At 40.0% G+C, this 23,019-nt stretch overlaps 1 protein-coding gene and 1 long non-coding RNA gene across 2 annotated transcripts; one reads left to right on the forward strand and one right to left on the reverse strand.

Annotated features, from left to right (window-relative positions):
* Positions 1 to 1,756: 1,756 nt before the first annotated feature.
* Positions 1,757 to 19,411, reverse strand: kdm5ba (lysine (K)-specific demethylase 5Ba). The gene is made up of 27 exons (XM_055022344.1): positions 19,259 to 19,411; positions 15,744 to 15,821; positions 15,417 to 15,539; positions 15,103 to 15,273; positions 14,375 to 14,500; positions 13,768 to 13,861; positions 13,580 to 13,686; positions 13,328 to 13,486; positions 13,106 to 13,225; positions 11,178 to 11,336; positions 10,740 to 10,921; positions 9,982 to 10,144; positions 9,729 to 9,848; positions 9,308 to 9,502; positions 8,946 to 9,127; positions 8,583 to 8,707; positions 8,341 to 8,491; positions 7,438 to 7,558; positions 6,909 to 7,264; positions 5,991 to 6,129; positions 5,728 to 5,907; positions 5,481 to 5,639; positions 4,243 to 4,662; positions 3,593 to 3,680; positions 3,320 to 3,498; positions 2,927 to 3,187; positions 1,757 to 2,843 (listed from the first exon to the last, which is right to left on the reverse strand). Exons 1-27 carry the CDS (start codon positions 19,409 to 19,411, stop codon positions 2,706 to 2,708), a joined length of 4,449 nt encoding a protein of 1,482 aa, XP_054878319.1. The 3' UTR covers positions 1,757 to 2,705.
* A 37-nt stretch (positions 19,412 to 19,448) lies between these two features.
* Positions 19,449 to 22,608, forward strand: LOC129353150 (uncharacterized). Its single transcript, XR_008604980.1, has 3 exons — positions 19,449 to 19,562; positions 20,365 to 20,439; positions 22,454 to 22,608. It is a non-coding gene; the product is annotated as an uncharacterized LOC129353150 (long non-coding RNA).
* The last annotated feature ends 411 nt before the right edge of the window (positions 22,609 to 23,019 follow it).

Raw genomic sequence — 23,019 nt, forward strand, 5'->3', positions numbered from 1 at the left:
AGTACAGACTGACAGGCTCAAGTTAATGTTGTAACTTGATACTTGGTTGTTCTTGGGGTTACACACCTTTATTTTAACCTTTATTACCTTAAATTCCTAAAAAAAAAAAAAAAAAAAAAAGAAAGAAGTTTTAAACATGTTGGCAATCTGAAATATTTTAATAAATCTTACTGTATTAGTTAGGAATTGAGGAATTTAGAAAACTTTCAGCACATTTATTCCTGGGAAGAAAATCCCATGTTAAAAGAAATAACTGATTAAAAAAAAAATGTATCCAGATGTTCAATTTGCACTATCCTCTCATCAGGACCCTGTTCCATTTGTTCATTTCCCTTTACAAACTCTTTATGTCTCTTCTCTTTCAATCACTTTTCAGATTTTTTTCTAAGATGGTTTACAGTCACTACCATGACCCGTCTTGATTAGTGTTCATTCAAAATGTCCAGGTAAGAGAAATGGGCCTGTGACCTCTGACCTGTCACCACATGAACCAAGAGGGATGAGGTGATTTTCCCCACATCTTCATCCTTTGTTTTATACAAGTCCAGGCTGGAATGTTTGTTGCCAAATAGTGAAATCTAAGCTTGATCTCGCCAAAGTATGTGGTTCCAGTTAAGTTAAATATTTGTCATGGTGGGAGAGAAATGTTTTCCTTTCCCAACATGCCTGATGAAATGTTCCAAATTGATCCTCCTTCAGTTTAGTAGGCAATGGTGGAAAGAAACAGTTCTGTCATGTCAAATTGATGCACCATATAAACAAGTTCATGCATTGGATGTTCCTGATCATAAAAAGTTTTTTTTAATGCTTTAGTTGCAATTATTGCTCAATATATTGATACTGTAAAAAAGTTAAATGCTGTGTTACTTTGTAAATCTAATGGCTTGTTTGCATCTACTTTTGATTTGCAGCATGTCCTTGTTAGTCACAATGGATTTGGTTTCTGAAAAAAAAAGAGTTAAAATGAAAAAAAATCTAATTGATTGTAAAGGATCCCACAATTGTGTGCTTTAGTTAATTATCTCTCTGCATTTATTTCCACAGTGAATCAAAATAAACTGCTTTTTCAAAAGTCTCGTTACAGAAGTTTGGGTCTCAATAAATGAAGTTTACCTAACTGTACAGAACATGGAAATTTAATCAAATATACGCTTATCATGTGGAGTAATGTACTGTGTAACCATAAAAAACTTCATAGAAAATGTGTAAACACTTTCTTAAAAAAAATCTCTTAAAGTAAAACATACTTTCCTGATCAGCCAAAAGTGCCAGTTTCCTAAACATGAGTGTTAAAATTGGACATACTTTAAAAATTAATTAAAATAAAAATTGGAATAGTATAAAAAAATATCTGGATTCTTAATTCTGAATTTATTTCTAAAGCTTACACAATTGATTCCCTTTTTCAGCAGCACATCATGGATGCGTTGTTTAACACAGACTGGTTTGCAGATCAGCTGTTGTGAAAATTAACCTAATTTTAAGGTCAAGTTAGTTTCAATTGTTTTCAGGAAGGCCAGAAATCACTCAAGAAAATATCACTGAAACCTTGAAGAAATTCTATTTTTAATCACTCAGCTACACAATAGTGGATTATATATTTAATACATGGTCCTTTATAGGTAACTTTGTGCTTTCAAGTAGCAACCTGATGATGTTTCCTGAATACGTTTCCCGTTTCTGCCACACAGCAAAACCGTCGGGGATAAGAGTAAAAAGTCGTTTTACATGTTTAGAGAGAAACAAAGAGCCCACATGGGAACAAACATTTTATTTAATAATGCAAACTGCAACATATGAATTATATTATTTATCCAAAGGAGCAAGAAAAAGGTCATATACCCGTGGCGAATAAATCACACAGTCTGTGTTAAATCTAAGTCCAACACAATATTTTCAACCTCAACCATGAAGAGAAAACTCACCCAAAAAAGCTAAATGTACATTCCTTTAACGTCGGGCCGTTCGTTCTCACCTTGTGAACATCATCGAGTCTTTCCCAGGACTTTCATCTTCCCCCAGCAGACGGCGCAAAAAGGAAACCCAACTTCACGTCTAAGCCAGTGAATTATTAAGGGATACGGGCAAACGATCAGGTGCAACCATCTGCACTGGTAGGAGATAAAGAGTCGTTTCTAGTGAGAGGTGCACAAATATCTATTGTACTGAGAGACATTTTGGGGATTTGTGAGGTGAGTTCTTCAGGGTTTTTGCATCAGGAAGGCATCTTATCAAAGTTTTTCTACACACAAATATAGCTCAGGTGAAAACTGAACCTGAATCTGTTCAGCTATTGCTCAGATAAATAATATTTACTCTACAAGGAAAAGATAAGCTTCACATTGTTCAGATGTAGGTCAAAGAAAAACAGTTATGAAATGTCAAAGTGACATTTTTTGGTTGGGAAAAAAAAAAAAAGAAGAAATCCCTGCGCCGTTGGGTTTTTCTGAAACCACATCCGCGTCCAGTCTTGGAAAGTTTCGTAAAGGATTAGTTGATTAGCTGAAAAACCAGCCGAGTGACAAAAACAGTGACAGAAGTCTTTAGTAACTCTGGGGGGGAGGAGGAGATAGCACCATGTTCACTGAGGGCAAGCCAGAAGGTAAAAAGGAGAAGCCACAGCAGACACAGAGTTCACGTGTGCGCTTCGGTGCTGCGGCTGATGTAAAAACAACTTCTCGTCCTTCAACATCACGGTTTGGTCTTCACTCGCCTCGGTCGTAATCAGGCTGTGTGCAGCTTATGCAAATATAGTCCTCTTTCTCAGCGCGCTCAGCAGACAGTCCCACACAAACCTGGTGGAACCACTGATTACAGTTACCGTCACACTGGACCCAGTTCACCTGAAATGACAATGATACCAGGATGAAGGGGACTAAAAAGATGGAAGTGAAAGAATGAGGTGGATTTGATGATTAAAACCGACCTCGTCGCCCTCAGGCTCTCTGCACCACGGTGCAGCGCACAGCGAGAAGTCCTCCTCTGAATCAGAAAGAGCCGGATCTGACGAGGTGTGTGAGGGGGAGCTTGTCCTCTTTGACTCTTCGCCCCTTTCTTTGCTCTTCTTCGGCTTCTTCTTGCGAGACTTTTTGGCCTTCTCGCTATGCTGAGAGTCTGAACTATCCTTCCGCCGTTTAGTCCTTTTGCTTTGTCCATTCACTTCCTTCTTCAGACTGGAGCCTCCGTTCTACAGACATTGAAGAAACGCTTTCAAAACCTATTTGAGCTTGGCTTTTCACCGAGTCATGAACATGATTTTTTTTTTGTTTCGTTTTTTTTTTTTAGAGTGACCCCAGCGAACCCAGAGGTCGATTTATACCTTGTTGTGTCGGGGGCTCCCCTCGTCGGACTGCTCTGCCCCGTTCCTACTGGGGGAGTTGTGCGAGGACGGTGGGGCCAGTTTGTAGAGCAGATATCTGTACAGCTGTTCGGTCTCAGGCAGGGTGACCTGCAGCAGGAAACCCTCCACCATCAGCTCTTCCAGCTCAGGACCAAGTGCTGCAACAAATGCATCACCATTACTATTAAAAATAAACTGAAAATAATGATTAAAAAAAAACACATTCTCCAGAGAACTGCTAACAACACAAACCTTGGAGTGGGATGGAGAGATGCTTTGTGTGAAATGAACCATTTATTTCCTGAGTCAAATATGAAGATGTTTTAGGTCCGAGTTTCCCCTGAAACATAACGTATTTGCAGCGTTAGACAAACAGATCTCCTGACCGGCTTCAACAGAAATTCACCGTCTTGAACTTTTTATCTTTTGATCATTTTTAGGGTTTTGACTCATAACTTTAAAATCCAAGAAAAAAAATAACACGGTTTTCAAAACTCATTATAAAGATCTGAAAAGTTTGGTGTCATTCTGGATTCATTCCAGAATGTTTCTATTATTTCTGTGGTGACATTTCCCCCCCCATTATTCTCCTGTGAAAATAAATTTAGCCTAGGCATAGATTCTCAGTTGGATTTAGATCTGGACTTTAACTGTCAAACTCTCTGGGCTCTTGCAGCCTCAGACGGGCTTTCGTTCAGGATCAGTTTGTGTTTTGCTCTCTCCATCTGTCCGTCAACAAATGAATGCGCTACACGTTTTATTTTTAAAATTAAACACTGCTTTGTGCTGCTCTGTCATTAAAATCCCAATAAAATCCAATAAAGCTTCTGGGTTTAACATGGGAGAGATAAAAAAAAAACCGTTCAAGAGGTTTGAATACTTTTGAAAGATGTTAAACTCACCGTGGTTGCCACTCTCTCCAGCAGCCCGTCGGTGCAGGCCTGTTGGACTTTGTGCTGCCACCTCACCGTTCGTTCGATGAGGAAGCGGAGCGCGTCTCCCTCCGGCAGCCGAACCCGGATCCTCTGCAGCGAGGCCAGCAGCGGCAGGACCTTGTCCAGAGGAGGCTTCCTCGACCGCTGGCACAGCGGGCAGAGCCAGGCCTGGCCGTACTCCAGCTCTGCTGCCGTGGTGACGCAGTCGCGGTGAAAAATGTCTCGGCACAGCTCGCACTGAACCATGGCGCCTGAAGGGGCCTTTTGGCAAAGGCAGACAGTAAGTGCAGAGGAGTTGTCGGCAGGCAGAAGTTTGGACTCGTTGGAGGCTCTGAGCGCCAGCAGCAGCTCCATCTCCCTCTGCCGCACGTCAGCCAGAGCGCTCATCTGTGGAGAGAAGATCAGATGAGGAGAAATTCAAACCAACTCTGCCAACGAGCAGCTGGCTCATTTACAACTGGAGTTATTGCAGGTCAAAATGCACTTCAGCCACATTTCCCTTCAGGGAGTAAAATTATTTTATTATTTATTTTTACATGACATCTATATTGTTTTTAATCTATAATTGAGTCACTGTTTCATTGCAATCAGTTGTGTTTCCAGTGAATAAAACGATTGTGAAGCGGTGAATGAAGGGCTGCATCTCACAACTATTTTATTAAATCAATTATTCTGCTTCAATTAATTGGAGAATACAAGATTAGAAATGCATTAAATGACTCATAATTCAGTTTGGATTTTAAACCAGAGACATTTTATTGCGTAAAATGCAATTGCATGTCATTCTTTTAGTGCAGCTAAAAATTCTTCCAATGTCAGCATGTGAAAAGTTATGCCTTTTCTATTTATCAATATAGTGTAGGACTGATCTGTTAATCATTTTTAAAATAACTGATTAATAATTGGAAAGCAAAAGTTGCTTAAGATAATTTTTTTAACAGTGTGGATGTATAACTATGCCATTCGAGGAGTTCTGGGTAGAACACATTTACAGACAGAGGTTTTTGTTTTAACTTTTCGATGTAAAATGTATATTTTTTGTACAGTTTTGTCTTAATTAAGACAAGTGTGCTGCTCTTTCAGCAAATGGCATTTCTTTGAGCCCGTATGCTCCAGTTAATGCTTAATCGGTCAAGGAATTAGTTGATTATCAATAATCGATTAATCGCTGCAGCCATGGCTGAACGCTTGTTTGTTGTACTCACAGCAGACGGAGAGTCTTTGCTCTCAGACAGAGCTCTCTCCACATCACACACCGACTCCAGTTTTAGGGAAGCTTTTTTATTGAGCTGCAGAGCTTCTTTTACTTTTTTAGATCTGCACTTCTGATGCCCAGAACCGACGTCACATCTCGGGCAGAGGACCTGAAAACACAATAAAAGACGTTTTAATCATTTCTAACTACAAGTGGGAAGCAGGTTTGTACAGAATCGCACTCCAAAATCTCTTAACCTCGAGGAGCGACAGGGGGGAGTTTTTCAGTAGGAATGTTTTCGCTGCGCTCTCCTTCCAGCTCTGCACGTCGCTGATCAGAGCCTCCAGTCGGCCCAGCAGGTCGAGCCTCACCGGGATGCTGTCCGCTCTGAGAACCAGCTCAGAGAGGCTGTCCAGCACGGGGATCCGTCCCCCCATCTCAAAACAAGAAAAACATTTTTATTTACAAAAAAATAAAAATAAATCTCACCCGTTTGATAAATGATAAAATAGTGTTTTACCTGGAGCATTTCTGCTTCGTTAAGCCACTTCTTGGCTTTAGTAACAACATCCTTCAGCTGCAGACAGTTGGGCAGATAAGCAGGGATGTTCTCCACTTCCTGTAAAGCGGCATCAAGCGTCTCGATGCTGGGATACGGCCTACGAAGAGAAAGGAGACCGTCGTTGGCTGAGAGTTATAATATTGCATTCCCTTGTGATTCTGTGCCACATTGACACCAGATGAGGCGTTTGTGTCCCGTAAATCTGCTTATTTGAAGCAGATAGAGACCTTAAACTAAATTAAAAACAACAAAATACAGGATTTGTACACTTTTCACACATTGAAATTCAGGATCTTTTCAAGCATTTGCAAGGTACATTGTACAGCTTTTTCAGCACCATGCTTTGGAAAGAAAAACTGTACAAATTAACTAAAAAAATAGTTTCAATTCACGGTTATATGGTCTTTATTACAGTGATTAATAGCTTGTGATTCTGGAGCAGGGAAAAGGACAATTAATATTTTGAAAAGTCTCACACACACACCCTATGCATCTGACTGATCTGAGAACAAAAATACCCCCCCAAAAAAACACACAAACAAAAAACCCCAAAAACAAACCCCCCAATTCAAAGACTGAGTCAAGAGGTACAATAAATATTCATTTCATTAAAGTTGGTTAGTGTTAAGGTAAATGACCATCCAGCTCAAACAAAATGCTTTCGCACAACACAAATAATAAATAAATTGACTTCCTGTAAAGACTCCATTTTCCTAAAGGTTTATTACAACTTTATTGCAAAGCTGTGCAGATAGAATATTAAGCACCTTGAAGGACTTTATAGCGAAGTCTAGCATTTTCAAAACCCTGAAAATCACCCAAGTGAAATTCAAGAATTGAAGGATTTCAAGCACCCTGACAATGAAATGTTCCTACCTGGCGTCCATGAGGCCGAGCACCCGCTCTTCCCACTGCTCCGACACGGTCAGCAGTTCCTGCAGGCGAGCCATGGCTCTCTCCACAGAGCTGTGGGGGGCCAGGCCCACTCCCTGGTCTATCAGCCTCCTCATGGTGTCCAGACACAGGCTGTCGGGTCGGCTGCTGGCTTGCTGGACCGCCTCCAGCCAGCGCGCCTGCTCCAGCCGCTCCCTTAGCAGCGGCAGCTGCGGCAGCTCCACGTCCAGGCCCAGACTCACGTCCAGAAGCTCCTGCAGCTCCTGAGGGCTGGGCGCCTCGTCAGACAGCAGACGGTTGCTGCGCTGCTGGAAGTCATCCACCCGGGTCAGCAGGTCCTGGAGGTCACAACGAGAGTTAGGTCGTTTCACATAGTCTTTGTTTTTGTAGTGCAATGAAATACATAAGCCTCTTTGTATCTGTAATAGCAAAGAAGAATGGATTTGGGGGAAAAAAAAAAGAGTTGGTACTAACACACAAATTTCCTGTGAATATTGATTAAAACATTTACTTTCAGTAAAGGAGCCTGTCGGATGTTGCATGGCAGGTTGTCCAACTGTTGGACGAAGGACCTCAGCTCTTCCACAGTCAACTCGTTCTGGTTTTGGGACTTTCCTCCTCCAGAACGATACCTGATACACACACAATGCAAAACATTCAATAAAAAAAAAAAAACTAAAGAAAATTAGTCTTATGACTTATGTGGCAAAAAGTTTAGGTTGTTATTCTAAACCAGCATTGGTCTTTTAAAAGGCCAGAACAGAACCAATGCTGGTTTAATTTCTAAATATCTGAACAGGTTGGCAAATACAGCCTATGAAAATCCACCAAACAGTCATATAACGATATTTCTTTAACTTTGGTTAGGTGTGAACAACAAATATGTAATTTCAGAAAATAATAAGGTTTTATTTTGAATTTGTATAAGCAGGTAGAGCCAATCCCTGGATAGATAGATTATGCAAATTTTAAAATAAGATTGTGACCATTTCTGAAAAAACCAACAAAATAAAAAAAACAAAACATAAATTTGGTGATAACCCAGCTGTACCTGAATGCAGCACACACAGCTGTTGGGAAAACCCCTCTCATCACTAGGATTCCTCCAACTTGTTTTCTAGGAAGTAAAGACTTTAATCTGATTGGCTGCAACAGGCAGCCATCTGGATGCGAGCCCATGTTCCTGATGTCTATATCTCCTCCTGTTCTGGATATTTCTGGTATGAATACTTGCACTCCTACACCTCTACTACCAACACATACTTTATAACAAATAAAACCCTGCCCACTTTAGTGAAATAAGCCTGATTCATACCTACTTTGATTGACTACAAAACGGAATATTTGCTACCTTATGGTTTAACAGGAATGCAGCTGGATGGGTCCAGCCGCACCTCAAGCTTATTTTTAGTACCTCGTCTGCCTCTTCCCGTTGAGAAGCTGCTGTGCCATCACAGCAACTTTATCAGCTTCGGAGGTGACGGTGCGCAGCTGATCCAGGAGGCTAAGTTTAGGGAAAGCCTTGGTTTCAGCTTGCTCCACTAAGCTGTGAAGTTCCTCCAAACCTGAGCAGAAAGCAGGACTGTGTCTCAGGAAACAGGAAGAGCAAAACCAACTGTTTGAACGTCTCAGAGTTTGATGAAGGTTATGTGGCACCTTTTTTCTTGGCTCCTTTGTTCTCCACAATGTCTTCAACAGCAGAGAGCCACTCTTTGTAGGACTCCGACCGCAGCTTCACCGACTCCATCAGCGGATATAATTCGTCGAGGGTAAACTTAAAACTGTTGGAAAAGATGACACAAGTTGTAATTATTTTTGAAGCAACAAATGTCTCCAGAGCCATTATTTAATACAATTCTGTAAATGTTAGGAGTGCATTTTAAAAGAACTCATTTACTTTTACCCAACATAAAATGTATGTATTTTTTTTAAGTTTCATGTAAATAAAAAAAAACAACAACATGGCAGTAAAATTCACAGGTGACTTTTCTTCAGTTGTTTTGGTTACTGGAGACTCACTGGAGTGTGAGGTTACGATAGGGACAGGAGCAAAGGTGTTGGGCGTGGTACAAACAAGCCATCTTGTCAGGGCTGCAGGAGCAAACGATGCCAGACAAGTAGCAGGTGGTCCGACACTTGCAGCACTGCCGCGCCTCATCTGGGAGCAGCTCGTAATCAACTCGTCGACGCTGCACCACACTCTGGAGACAAACATCCACACATCAGAGCCACAGAGGAGAAAATGAAGCCAAATGCAGCATCTGTGCATACAAAGCAGGTCTCCTACTTGTGTATCCACAAGTTGGTTTGAACATCATCTTCAAACTAAGTTTTGTTCATCCTCCCGTCTTTGATGTAAATCAACTAAAATAGCTTCTCACCATTTTGTCAATCTTTTCTCGTAGCTCCCTCTCCTCCTGGATCATGGTGGTCATGTCCCCCAGCAGTGCTGATGCCAGCTCCACATCCATCGTGTCTGCTTTGAAGGCCATGTTGCAAACCATCTCGTCGTGGGAGAAGACGCAGTATCTGCTCAGTTGACGGTAATGGTCCACGCAGTTACGGCCAATAGGCATCTGCCGGAAAACATGAAAGCGAATCCAGGTGAGTCCATGAGACTTAATGTGTTCTGACAAAAAAATAAAAAAATTTAAAAATCTGTTCATGCTAGATGTCTCCTAAAGAACAAAAATCACATTTATGTTGAATTAAAGACCCTATTCCTCAAGAACTGGTTCAAAGGGATTAGACAAGTCGACTCATGCAGATAGAATCTTCTGCTGTACAAGCAGGACTCCTCACCCAGTCCATGGTGCAGAAGTTGACGGCCTCAGCAAAGTTGAAGCCCTGATTGAATCCGCTGTGATAAGCTCTGGGGAAAGTGATCACGAACTCGCCTGCACACTGGTTGGTGCGGTAGATCTACACATTGCCAGAAAAGTATACATTCATTTCACGCTACATTGTGAATAAAAAAATAATCATTATGATCAATAATTTATTTTGAGTTCTTTATCGAGTGGCACTAAATGAGCGTAAAAACTGAGCAGATTACCGGGACGCCGTTGTTCATCAGCGTGTTGGGATTCATGATGGTCACCAGCTGATGGAGCAGGTCAGGCTGAGACTCAAACAGCTCTGGAGCCAGTTTCTTCATGACGGACTCCAGGTGCTCCGCAGCATAACCAGGAGCTCCATACCACGTCTTTGGCTCACCCCTGCACATGAGACAAACAACTTCATTAGAAAGACAAAGACTTTCATTGCATGTAAAATTATAAAGCAGATCATTTTATATGAATTAACTTATTGTTGAAACATTTTATGAAAATGGAGCATGCACAGAAAAACTGGCTTCTTTTCAGCTAAGCCGACAGGTCAGAAAAGAAATTAAGTTATCCGTTTTCAGCAAGGATGAGGTGTGGAAAAATGAAGCCAGAGAAAGTAAAAAGGTTGCGAAGCAATAACTAATTTATCAAAAGATATTGTCTGCTACAGATTTAATTAGGTAAAAAAAAAAACTAACAATGTAGCAGAAAGGCTGAATGTGGTACACCAAAGTTGCTGGGTTGCATCCTTTAAAGAGTTTCTGAATCTAGGGAGATACATTTTGAATGTTGTAAATTACAGTTCTCTAAAAGAGATTATAATTTTTTAAAATCTGCATCAGCAGGTCAAAGCTAAAAACAAACTAAGATGAATCAAATACATATAGATGCTTCTAAACCTGCAAAGTCAGGCACAAAACAAAAGCTGTTCCCAATTGTGTAGGGTGAATACAATATTATAACAAGGCAGCAGAGGGTTCCTCACCAGTGAAGGTAGTTTATGGAGTAGCTCCAGTGATCCTCGATGTGCCAGCAGAAAGAAGAGAAGCACATCCCCACATACAGCCAGGGAACCTTCATCCCACAGATGTCGGCTGTAATGTGAGTCAGCACCGAGGCGTCCAGCACCGGCATGTTGTTCAGGTTCCAGCCGCTGGTCAGGTAATGCTGTGGGTCAGACACAGCACTCATCCTCCACTAACACTCAGATCGAGCCAAGAAAATAACTCCTTCCTAAATGGCATCAATATCTCACTTTGAGCTTTTTTCTTTACAGCTATGGAGAAGTTAGTAACAGTTTTGTTTTGTGGAAATTACATTTCCAATCAAAAACAGCTCACTGTGAATGTTTACTAATGAGAAAGGAAAACAACACCTTGTTCCAACAATAGAGAAGTGTAGCATCCTAAGAGACAAACAATACCTCGTCCTCCGGAGAGACTTCAAAATGGCTGTTTCTCACAGGAAAACCACTCCCAAACTCCTTTGAGGCGATGTCTGCTCCGTACTCCACAGTGACATCTTCCTCAATAGTGCTGACAAGTCGCCAAAACTCCTTCTCCACCAGCTCAGTAGGAACCATCTGAAAATGAAAACACTCGTTGCATTACTGCTGCATACCTCCTGAACCAAAACAACTGAATCAGATGGATTAAAAAAAACGAATTAGTCTATTGTGTCATTTCTTTTGTTGTCTGCCCTCTTTCAGGTGTGAACCAGACTCTTCACCACTAATCTGTGTATAACAGGTATAAGCCCCCAATCACACACAGCAAACTATTTTAAGGCATGTCATCAGTGCTTTTGTTTAGATTTACTCATATCATCAGTAACAGAAACGATAAAATTGGTTTGTGGGAAATAAAGTATTTGTCCAACAACTTATTTGAAATCAGAACATTTTCATGTAGCAAACATGAAATCTTTGGGGTTTTTTTTAATCATACTATTTTACCTAATTATATATATTTTTTCCCCATTTTCTGAATTGTAAGTTTTATAAGTAAACATATTCTGATCACTTAAAAGTTTCTAGCAAAGATTAATGTAACAAATGAAGAAGTTTAATAGAAAATCACATCAAATGTGATTTGATGATTTCCCCCATACATTGTTTGGGGGAAAAAAATAGCACATTTTGATACGACAGAGGAGCTGCATTCAGGTGCTCCTTATACCAAATGATGGGAACCTGAACAAAACCAGTTTTCCTTCCCTGCTTCACTTGGTGAGATTGAGAACAGGCAGAAGAGGAAAATCGTCAATATGCCATGCATATCTAATATGCAAAGACAACATGAGTTGTTAGCTCCATCCAGTAAGGAGTCATTTTTTGTAAAATTAAACACTTTGTACAAACTGCCTTAAAACTCCTGCTGTAATTGGAATGAGCTACATGGCTTACAGTATCAGTGACCAGCTTGACTCTTCAGGAAGCTGACTCAGTCCTTTTCTTTGAAAACAACATAATTTGTGTCCAAATGAGTTTTTGTAGAACATTCTCTGATTTCTCAAAGAGTTTTAGAGTACTGCTGTTTTGTTTTAACGCTTCACCAAAGCACATGATGCTTTATTATTTATTCATTATCATTGAATCGGCACAAATGGCTTAATGAACACCGTCAGCAGTGTAACATGTTTTTCTAGCTAATCTGAATCACCATGCATGAACAAGACCAAGAGAAAGACTTGCTCTTCTGGTTCATAAACTAAATCCTTTGTTGAATACCGATCTCTCTCACGCTCCTGTCTGTTGAGTGTCTGCTGAGCACGTCGCATCAGACAGTAAGCAGCTGCAGCATGCATGATGTGATGTTCACCGTAATCAGCGTCAGGGAAACCCCGCAGTCGTTAAAACCAATTCAGAAATTAGACAATATTCTGGATTTTGCAGTGATTTTTTATTTACTGGTAAAATTTGTAATTTTATCCATGTCGCTGGTATTATAACAACCTCGGTGCACTTGTTTACTCAATTTATGAAGAAAAGAAGAAGAAAAAAAAATACAACTTATGAACTATGATGTAAAGTATCTTAAAAACAGAAAAGTCGCTTGTAACCAGAATCCCAGCTGCAGTTTTTAGACGAGGTCTTAATTAATTTTGGAGATTTATCCATCAACGTGTTCATTTACTAAGCTGCCCTTAACAGCTGATCCAAAACTGAAACCATCAAGAATCTTTTCAGGCCCATACTAAAACCAGTTTAACTGATCTAATGTTTATGATGTGTATAATTACCTGTCCACTAAAAATCAAAATTATTACCATCCAAATAATTACTGCAAATAAAGCCACTAAAACAGCAATATTAGGGAAGAGAGTAACACAAAGTTCAGGATATAATCTTACATGAACTGGCATGTTAAAGTAATCAGACTTGAACGAGTCAGCCATGTCCCCAAAAGCTTGGAGGGTGTAGCTTCTGCTGGCTTGCTCAAACCCAAATGCTACAGGAGGTTTACCACATTCCTGCAAGACACACAAAAACACAACAACAGATGCTCAAAGTAATCAGGCCTCTCAGGACTTTGGTTGTAGAATCCCAGTTAGGAGCAGACATCAGCAGCTCACCTGAGCCAGGCACTTGGGGCACCTCCAGTCACCTTTAGGGACATCGTGAAGGGGCGGGATAAGACAAAAGATGTGATAGCTGTCGTCGCAACCATCACACAACAACAGGCGGTCCTCTGCACTCCCACTACCACATATCAGGCACATGTACTGGTCCACCTATGAAGAGACAAACGAAGACGGACTTTTAACTTCGAAAAGTAAAAACAAGACTAAACAGTTCTGCCTCAGTTGAAAGCATAAACCATTTACTTTATTTTGTGGAGGTTTGTTTATTTTATTTAAATCAGTTTCTTCATGTTCTTTTGGGTCCATGTGTTCAGTTGGCTCCTGTTTTATTTCGGTGACTGCCATTCTCACTGAAAGACAAGGATGGATATCCAACAGACACTTTAGGAGGCTCTTAAAAACAGAACCAAACATTTATTTATTACTCCTACCAGGTTCTGGTTTGCCAACATAGGTTCCCATTCTCCTCCTCAGATTGGGTCGATTCTCACAAATTTCACCAGGTTCTTTTTTGAAAGAGAGTCGCTGCAACCATCAAAGAAGAAACGGACAGAAACGGAGTGAGTTTGACCAGTGAGACACAAACAAAACCACTGAAAAGGTCAATTACTTTTTAAACTGGGTCACCATCTTGTTTGTGGTATGAGTATTTCATGCTGTGGTCAAAAGAAGCTACAATCTGAATTAAATGGATTCAGGACTTTGGATAATTCATATGACACTAAAAAAAATAATTTCCCCCCGATTAATCCTCCCAGACCCTCAGTCAAACACAGATAGATCTCGGTGGAGTATCACTTTTTTTTTTTTTAACAGTCTCCATTGCAGGACGCCGTCAGTCAGACGGATCTAAAGGGTGGTTGGAAAAATCCAAGATGATCGCTGTGAGTGAGCCAATAAAAATCTTCATTTACAAATATGTTGGGTGCTTAAACTTTCACCAGCTGTGCACTATTGGCATCAATCGACAATAGTAAAACTAATTTATATTTTTAAGTTGCAGCAGAACTGACAAGAGAACAAATCCGACAGGCTTACTTCAGATCGCATTCGTTTAGCCCGGCGAGCGATGCTGCAGGTCTCCTGGGGCTGCACAGACTGGCGCTGGGGCAGGTCGTGTGGTGTGTACTCTTTGTCTTTAGTGTCGTTGGTCAAGGTGGCCTTCTAAAGGACCAATAGGACAATTTGATGTCAAAATATAATGTCACTTGGTCGCCTGTATTAAAATATACCAAAGTTTTAAAAAGTGATGGCTTTAAAACAGGTCATGTTTTCTTTGCAGCGCATAAATTGAGCAGAACATTTCTCTGCTGTATGTTACGGGTTATCAGAAATGATAGCCTGGACAATTAAAAACATAAAATCAGCCCGTTACATTTGTGTTGCTCCATAAAGACAAGAATAGAAAAAAGGTGATATTCTGTCAAACACAACTGAAAAAGAGAAAGAATCAAAAATAATAAATGTTACAAGATGTTTTTGATTTTTATAACATTTTGCATCTTTTTCAGCAGCTTTTCAGTTCTAAATAAAAGCAAACTAGAACCAATCCAAGAGTCATCTATCAAAGATGACTACATTTACTTTACAAAAAGAAAAGAAAAAAAAAACAGCTTAGTAGTCCACTTTGACTTCATAACATCACAGCATGGAGCTTAAAAATGAGTTGTAAGGGCTTATAGAGTAGTCTAATAAACTTCTACACAGCTGTAAGCAATAAGACTGATGACTGGTGCAGCGAATAGAAAACAGGTGATGGGACGTACAGGCAGATTGGATCCAATCTGGAAAAGGTTATATGGGTAGAGGATCCGCTCATAGTGCGCCCGCAGATGAGAGCCGATGGCCTTGCCAGGAGCAAATCCCATCTTGACTGATATCTTAGTCCAACGGCGCTCTCTGCACACCGCATCGAAGCCTCCCTCTTCATTTACCAACTTAAACAAAAAGCAAGCGACATTTTGGAAGAAGAAGTGCTTTTATGCAACGGCAATTGGTAAACATTTGAACAAAAGTGTCAAATAATTCAGTGATGTCTGCCATGTACATTCGCACTAACATTTATCATCATCCAACTCACCTTATTGAGTTGGTACAGGTCTAAAATCTTTCTTTCAACGTGAGGAATTTTCAGAGTGCATCCTTGGAGCTCCCAGAATTTTGCAATTTGATCCAGGAAGTTGAGTTTGACTCTAGTCTGAGCCTAGAGGAAAAACAAATAAATCACTGAATAAAGCCGTGCATACCAAAACAAAAACAGGGAAAACAGAGAAACTAAGATGGCCTCACTCTTACTTTCTCACTGGGAAAGAGAAGAATGAACACAGTGATTAATTAATCAAGAAAATATGGTTTTATGCTCAACTTTCATACATGTCCAGTACTTAAATGCAAAGAATAAAAATACCTCCAACTCATTAAGTCTTTGTATTCGTGGCGTGAACTTTAGTCTGTCAACATCACAAGCAAAAGGTGGCTGCCATTCCTGCAGGAAGGAAAAAAAATAGAGATTGGTTTTTGTGGCTTCACAGAAATTGTTGCCAGAACATACCAGGTGCAAGAAAAGAAAAAAAAAAAAAAAAGTTTGTTTATGAAGCTGGGCTCAAAGAATCACAATCCTGACTGTCACTTTGGTTAATCTGTGCCAAAGGTTTTGCGATAAGACATTATTTTGTTTGAGAAATCGCAATGGACCATTGTTTGGGTCCTGTGACTGGAATGCTGAACAAATTCTCAGTCCAGCTCTCAACACATCCAAAATGAACCCAAACTTATGAAACACACATCCAATACATCACCAATACTGTTGCCACTCACTATGAACAGATTCACTGAACCTGGAAAACAAAGTGCAAAAATGTGGATGCAGTATGCAAAAGCTGGAGGTTAATCTCCTTCTGTTGCCCTTCTGCTATATTTGAACTCAGCATTAACCAACTGGATATAAGATATAATAAGTTCATGCGATTTTAATAACCAAATAAGCAGCAGAAATGCTAATTAAAATAACAGCTTTATTAAAATGACTGATGACTTTGCATGACAAATGAGAACCTGTAAGCCAAGACAGATAAGAGCCACAGGGAGGCAGATGTTGAAGCATATCGGTCGCTGCAACCAGTCTAAACATTGTCATTCTTATTAAAACTCTTAAACAGAGTTTCACACACCAAACATTTCCTACAAGCCTTGAGAACAGAGTCGTGGTCCAACAATCGGACCACGACTTTCAGTTGTGTGTTGTTAAAAGTGGGATGGCACACTTCCTTGTACGAAGGAGAGGATTTGCAAATGAGTGTAAAACGCCTGTTGAAAATTTGTCCTGGAGTGTGAAGGAAAACTGGGCCGCTCTCACTAAGAGCATGATTATAGTAAACATTGAGATATTTCATGTTTTGCAGGAAGGACTGTATTAGTATGAATAAAACTAACAAAAGAGGATGAAATGTCTTGATTTCAGACAAAGATAGCTATTGAAGGCGTACCATGGGGTTCCTTAGTGACCTTTAACAGTTTAAATATAATCTAAAAGGAAGCTGCAGTCACCACAATGCTTTTTCTATCACATATCGATGATTTAAAGTCATGGTCTCAAGTTCTGCTACTGTAGTACGTTAAAAGCTAAACAACGCATTGTTATTGTTGAAGAAACCAGTTAATTTATGTACAAATTTCTTTGTCAATAATAAAGCGATGTTTGGAAAGTTATTCTTTGCACTTAACGGATGTAGTTTCACGACTCCTACTCCTGTTTTGCCTATATTCATTAAAAACCAGGAATTGTTTCTGTCTAGAGTTATTGACTAACAAAAGCACACAGAAGTTGAGTCACTAACAACTCAACTGCATTTTTAGAAACGGTTTCAAAAAATGCTCTCAATTTCAGTTTTTGGAGAAATTTTTAACAACTCTCGTTGTGATATTGTTCTTCCAAGATGACACTAGGATAACTCCTCGTCCCTAAAAGTCTGCCATTTAAAATAAATAAACAAATAACACTGTTGACTATACCTCTACAAAGTAGCACTAAAGCAGACTTAAAAACATCTCTAACCTGCACAGAACTCTGGAGGAAATTTTTACCACATACTCTGCACCCAGAAATCTCTGATCAGAAACAGGTTGTGGTGAAATGTTTACTTCCGCTTCAAATACTTTTTTTGTTTTGAAGAGAGAGGAGATGAGAAAAAAAAAGAAGAAAAACGGAAATAAAATGGAACAAAGAGGTTGCCTCAGGAAAGCTCTAAACACAAAATACTATATTTAGAGGCATGCACATTTGTTAAGAAACAAATAAAGTTGTTTGAGCTTTAATAAAAGCTCAAACAAGCAACTAGATACTTGGAAGACACTTCCAAGAGTTAAACACACACTTCAGTGGAAATTGGAGATTAGTTGCTGGTTTATTTGCAACATGATCATCAAGTTCTTAAACAGACAATGTACTGTGACAGACCTAAGTGCACATGTGCAAATAAAACATTTTTTAAATTGCATTAGTTTGTCTTAATTCACTTCTTCTGGTGACGAGCTCGCCATCAGTAGTCAATCTTTGTTCAAACCTTCTCTCGGTGGCCTTTGTTTACATGAGCTGGGTGGTTTTTTTTTTTCTACCATTGGATGAGCAAACACTGAAAAGCAGTCACCCCACCCACTGGCTTTTGATAACAATTCAGTTCCTTGTACCCCTGGCTGTCTGGTTAGACCGTGCAAAGTGGGCCTTTTACTGCTTCCAAATTTCTGCAGGACACCACTGCCACGTTATGTGAAAAATACACAGGCCCCACAAAACCCCTTTCATCCAGGCCATAATAATGACAAAGGGGAATACAAGCCAGAGACACGCAGCAGTCATGCAGAGATAATTTGTTTGGGCAGAATCTGCATTTTTATCTAGTGCAAGTTCGTGTGTGGGCACACCCTTCAAGAAGGTCTCTGCAATTTGTTATATCTTAAAAATAAATAAATAAATAAATTTGACCAATTCTTTTAATACATGTATATATATATTTTTTTTATTGGAAATGTTTGTCAGCTGTGAAATGTCAGTGGTGTGGAATACGGTATAAAACCCATGAATAATCCGTAAAAAAGTCAGTTTGCGAGCATTACAAAAAAAAAAAAAAAAAAAAAAAAAAAAGGTTAAGTCTTTGTGCCCTAAACGCTTAACATCATCGATCATCGCACGTCGGGTGAAGAAACGCCACACAAAAAGGCCGCAAAGACAACACAAAGTGTCCATTAAGTGTCCAATTTGAGAGACTCTTCACTCCATAAACAGTTGGTCACCGTGCACGTACGTTAAAGTCAGGCAACTGACTGCAGCTCCAAACAGGCCCAACTCACGCCTCACGCTGGCTAAATCTGTCAAATCCAGCCCACTAAACTTCACTTTTACATTGACGTACGTTAATAGTCAAATAAACGGTTCAAATTTTTTGAGACTTTGTTTTTTTTTTTTTACCCTCTTTTCTTTCTGCGGGGGGTGGGAGGCCTCCGACTCCAGGAAGCACTTGATTCTGCGCAAATGTAAACAATTTGCATTATGTTTGCGCACTGGCAAACTTCAACGTCTCTATGATCGTTTATTTTTTTAAAAATAATGTCGCGTTTTTCACAGAGCGCGTCAATAAACGCAGGTCTACATTGTTATTATTATTTTTGGAGGGGCTCATTTGGATGGTGACACGGATTTCCTCCCGTCTGGGGGGGAAAAAAAAGCTGCTGACCGTTGGTGCCAGCAACTCCAGCTCGGGCTAGCTTACAACGGAGCCGCAATCCGCCATGTTGAAAGCCGTCTAAAAACACAACTTTGTCTGCTAAAATTACCCCCCTCCACAACAACAGCCGCGGCCAGGGCAAGCACGCAACAAAACTCGCAACAGTCCGGAAATAAATGAAAGAGAAAAGCAAGATAGTCACCGGTGGTGGTCGGATTTTGCAGATGCCAGTTTTCTCCGCGATTGGTCGTATTTTGTTGATGTACGCGAAAGGGTCGGCGAATTCCTCCCAGCTGGGCTCAAAGACGGGGCACTCCGGGGGCGGAATAAACTCGTTCTGCTGCGGCTGAGTCATTGTTGCATCGTTGATAAGACTCCGGATGAAAATGTGCGGGGAAACGACTCACTCGGACCGGTCGTATTCGCTTTGGACGTCTGCCTTTCAATTCATGTCCACTCTCCACTCATTGAACTCAAAGACGTATTATCCAGTTGGACACGAGCTGGTGAGCAGTCCGCTTCCGCTGCGAGAGGTAGACACCCTAGAGTACGGACGTATCTCACGAAAGAACTCACGTCACGGCTTTTTATCGGCTCAACAGACTGTTTGTGCCTTTTATCTTTTATTCGAATCGACTATTTTTGTAGTTTATCTTAAATACGACCAGTTTATATTACAGACGGATAAATGGCTGAGTTACTACACAGAGATAATCCCAGTCTGACTTTGAAACAGTTAAAAACGAGAACAGTAGGGGAAACTGTTTAGACTACGAACACGTTGATAACTAGGTTTAATTCCTCATCGGTTCCGTGTTCATGTCAAAAAAACGACGGCCGTGTTTGATTCGTTCATTTTTCTGGCACAACATTCAGAAGCTTCACAAATAAACGGACGAGATGAGCTGACTGCTCCATAGGCCGCCCCGTTGCGCTGAATGAATAGATTTATCAGACTGTACTCTCTGTTTGCTATTCGAACACACCTACCAGATCACTCCGCGCTGACCGGGACTATGTTTTTAAATGGTCCAAAGAAGCCCATTCATTGGCAGGGAGCAGTCATATGTCCAGGGACCAATTGTTTATATTTTTATAGTAAACGTTTGTTCCCAAAGATGCCAACAACTACCAAAAACACATCGAAATTCTATCATTTTCAGATTTGGACTAACTCTGTTAGATTTAGCATTTCTTGGATGTATGGCACGTTTATATTTATAGCACATAAACACAAGAGTATGCTGATTTTATGTAATGTGAAGAAAATGTGTACTATGCACTAAAATGACATCTTTCTGATTACAGGAGCATAAAAACTGCATGCTGCTTTTCCATGTTTGGTTCTGGGGATGCAGCGACTTGAACCAGAAGATCTGAGTGGTGTGGAAGTTTGACTCGATAAAAGATCTTTAATGTATTTTGGTGCTAAGCTGTTGTGTGATTTATAAACTAACAATAATATTTTAAAATCTATTCTCTGAATTATTTTAAGGACCTTGGAACTGGCCTGATGTGCTGTAGCAAGTCACCACTTTTCTGTCTTTTAGCCTCACTTAAAATGCGACTTTTTACCTCCATAAACTTTAAAGGAGAAAGACTAATCACATTTTTTGAATAGATCTTCCGAAACTTGATCTGATAAGACTGGGGCTAAAAACAGTCCAGAGTCGCTTTTGCCTTATACTTCAGAAAAGGCTCATTTGAATGTCCCTGTTCTCCGTTTCACTTGAACTTCCTGGTAGTGGGTTTTAGAAAGTAGCTATAATTTGCAGGTGGCCTCGGCTGTTATAGCAAAAACCAATGGAGCATATGTGCATGTGTAGAGCTCCTTCTCACAAAAGTGCTTTAAAACATGCCATTGTTTAAAAAATAACAATAGATTCACATTTTCCTATCATTTCCTGCTATGTACTGTTAAAACATTTGCACAGTTGTTTTAATTTCACTTTGATTCTCTTACATTTAAAATTCCTCTGTTGTTCATCTTTGCATGATCAGTTTCCGTCTCTCAGATGTACTCTACAAGTGTCTTTGCCATGTTTACATCAGACAAGCATTAGCAGAGGTGTGTGATGCTGGGAATTATGGTATCAATCGAATACTAAATAAATACAGAGCTAGCATCATTAATAATATCGATACTTCACAAAAATTATTTACAAATAATTTGGGCATCTGACTCCAGTTAGTTGTCTATACATTTTATGATGTTTTTTTATTTTATTAACTGCAACAGAAAATGATGTAATTGCATAGAAATAACATAATCCCCTTAAAAACTTCTACTATACACGATTGTGTATTAGAATAACTCATCTCTATACATATTAAGTTGGAGTGCTACATTTTCTTTAATGGTTAATATTCAGACATATAGTTTAGGTGTAAGGTATAAATCTTTACATGAGTGTATATCTTTGAGTTTCAGAACGATTTCACATCCGATGCATGAATAAATAATAAAGCTGCACTTGTGAGCAATTTAAACTGATTTTGTAATATTTACATGTTTGGAAATATTTAGTAATGTCCAAGACATATTGAAGAGAAACTATGAACAAAAGTATTGGTCTGATACAAATACTTACCTTGATATCAATATTATTAGTATTTAGGTTAATATGTCCAGCTCTAGCCCTTAGGAAAAATAGATTTGAAAGCCATTTGTTTCCTTTTCAGAGAGAAACTATTCCAAAAATATAGATATCACAGACTCACAGCAGTGTGCTCAACATCTACTCCAGAAGAGACAGAATAGAAATGTTGTGTGAAAGGGGGTTTAGTTGCGTTCAAAGGCCGATGTGAGGAAGTTCTGGGAAACATTTATTGACTCAGAAATAACTGTACAAAGCAGCACTTTCCTTCAGCTCGCCCCATACCAAACATGATAGCACTGCAAGCCGTCTGGGAAGATCCAAGAGTCGAACTAGAAGGAACCATGATCACACTTCCTTCCCAGATACACTCCAGAAAACACGCACACACACCTCCCACATCTGCTCTTTGTCATCAACCTTGAACTGCTCTGACGTCAGTACCAGTCCCAGCCAGCGTTCCCAGAATGCACTGTTATCAGAAAGCACCTCGGATGAACACGACTCTGGATTCACTGCGCCACAGCGAAGGATCATGTCTCCCAGAAAAAGTCCAGCGCGTTCTCCGTTTGGGCTGAACTCGCAGTAAACCAATACAGGGGACGCAAACATGTCGATCCATCATCCACCTCACCATGAACTTAACATCCTCTTCCTTAACGTAATCACTAACCAAACTACTTTTTTAAAAAGATCACTTTGTGTTTTTCGTAGTGCTACGAGTGTTTTGTCTACATTTCTAAGTTTATGCATTAAAATCAAAATATCCTCTCATCACCTACACCAGCTTATCCTTTCAGGGTCACCAATGCCCGTCTCCAGCTGTCACTTTGGCAATAAGCAGGGAACACCCTGGACAGATCACCAGACCATCGCAGGACGACACAGAGACACACTGGACAACCAACCCTCTGGCAGCAGGGCAGAGGTTACCTCTCACCTCCAATAAGTACAAAAATAAATGACACAAAAAACACAACAGTTTCATTGCATTTATTTTAACCACAGTAATAATAGTTGTTGTTTTCTGATCGTTAGATTATGTTCTTCACTTTTCTCTTTATTTTTGGTGCAAATAAACTCCAGCAGTTTGTCTCGAGCTCTGTTGATACTTGGAAACGTTACTACATCAGTGATGTTTGTCACGACAAATTGTGAACCACTGTTTTGAGGCTAAGAGGTCAGTTAATGTGTGCAGCACCTCCAGCTATTAAAACTAACAATGGACCACATGATCCTGTAGTCAGGAAGCTTGTCAAGCCGTGAAATTGGGACATCGAGTGTTGTGGAGTGGAACAGCATCCTGAAATGGCACAGGCTGGGGTTAGATATGCTACACGCTATAAACCAGGTTGGTTAAGCTGAA

Source organism: Poeciliopsis prolifica, unplaced genomic scaffold, assembly GCF_027474105.1.
Source record: "Poeciliopsis prolifica strain line A6 unplaced genomic scaffold, Auburn_PproV2 SCAFFOLD003, whole genome shotgun sequence".
NCBI lineage: Eukaryota > Metazoa > Chordata > Actinopteri > Cyprinodontiformes > Poeciliidae > Poeciliopsis > Poeciliopsis prolifica.

Coding starts and splice junctions, on each gene's coding strand:
- kdm5ba (XM_055022344.1), bottom strand. CDS start 19,411: ATGACTCAGCCGCAGCAGAACGAGTTTATTCCGCCCCCGGAGTGCCCC. Junction 9,503..9,728: donor ACTTCTGCACCATGGACTGG/GTGAGGAGTCCT, acceptor GTTTTCCGGCAG/ATGCCTATTGGCCGTAACTG. Junction 6,130..6,908: donor CTCGGCCTCATGGACGCCAG/GTAGGAACATTT, acceptor TTCTCTTCGTAG/GCCGTATCCCAGCATCGAGA.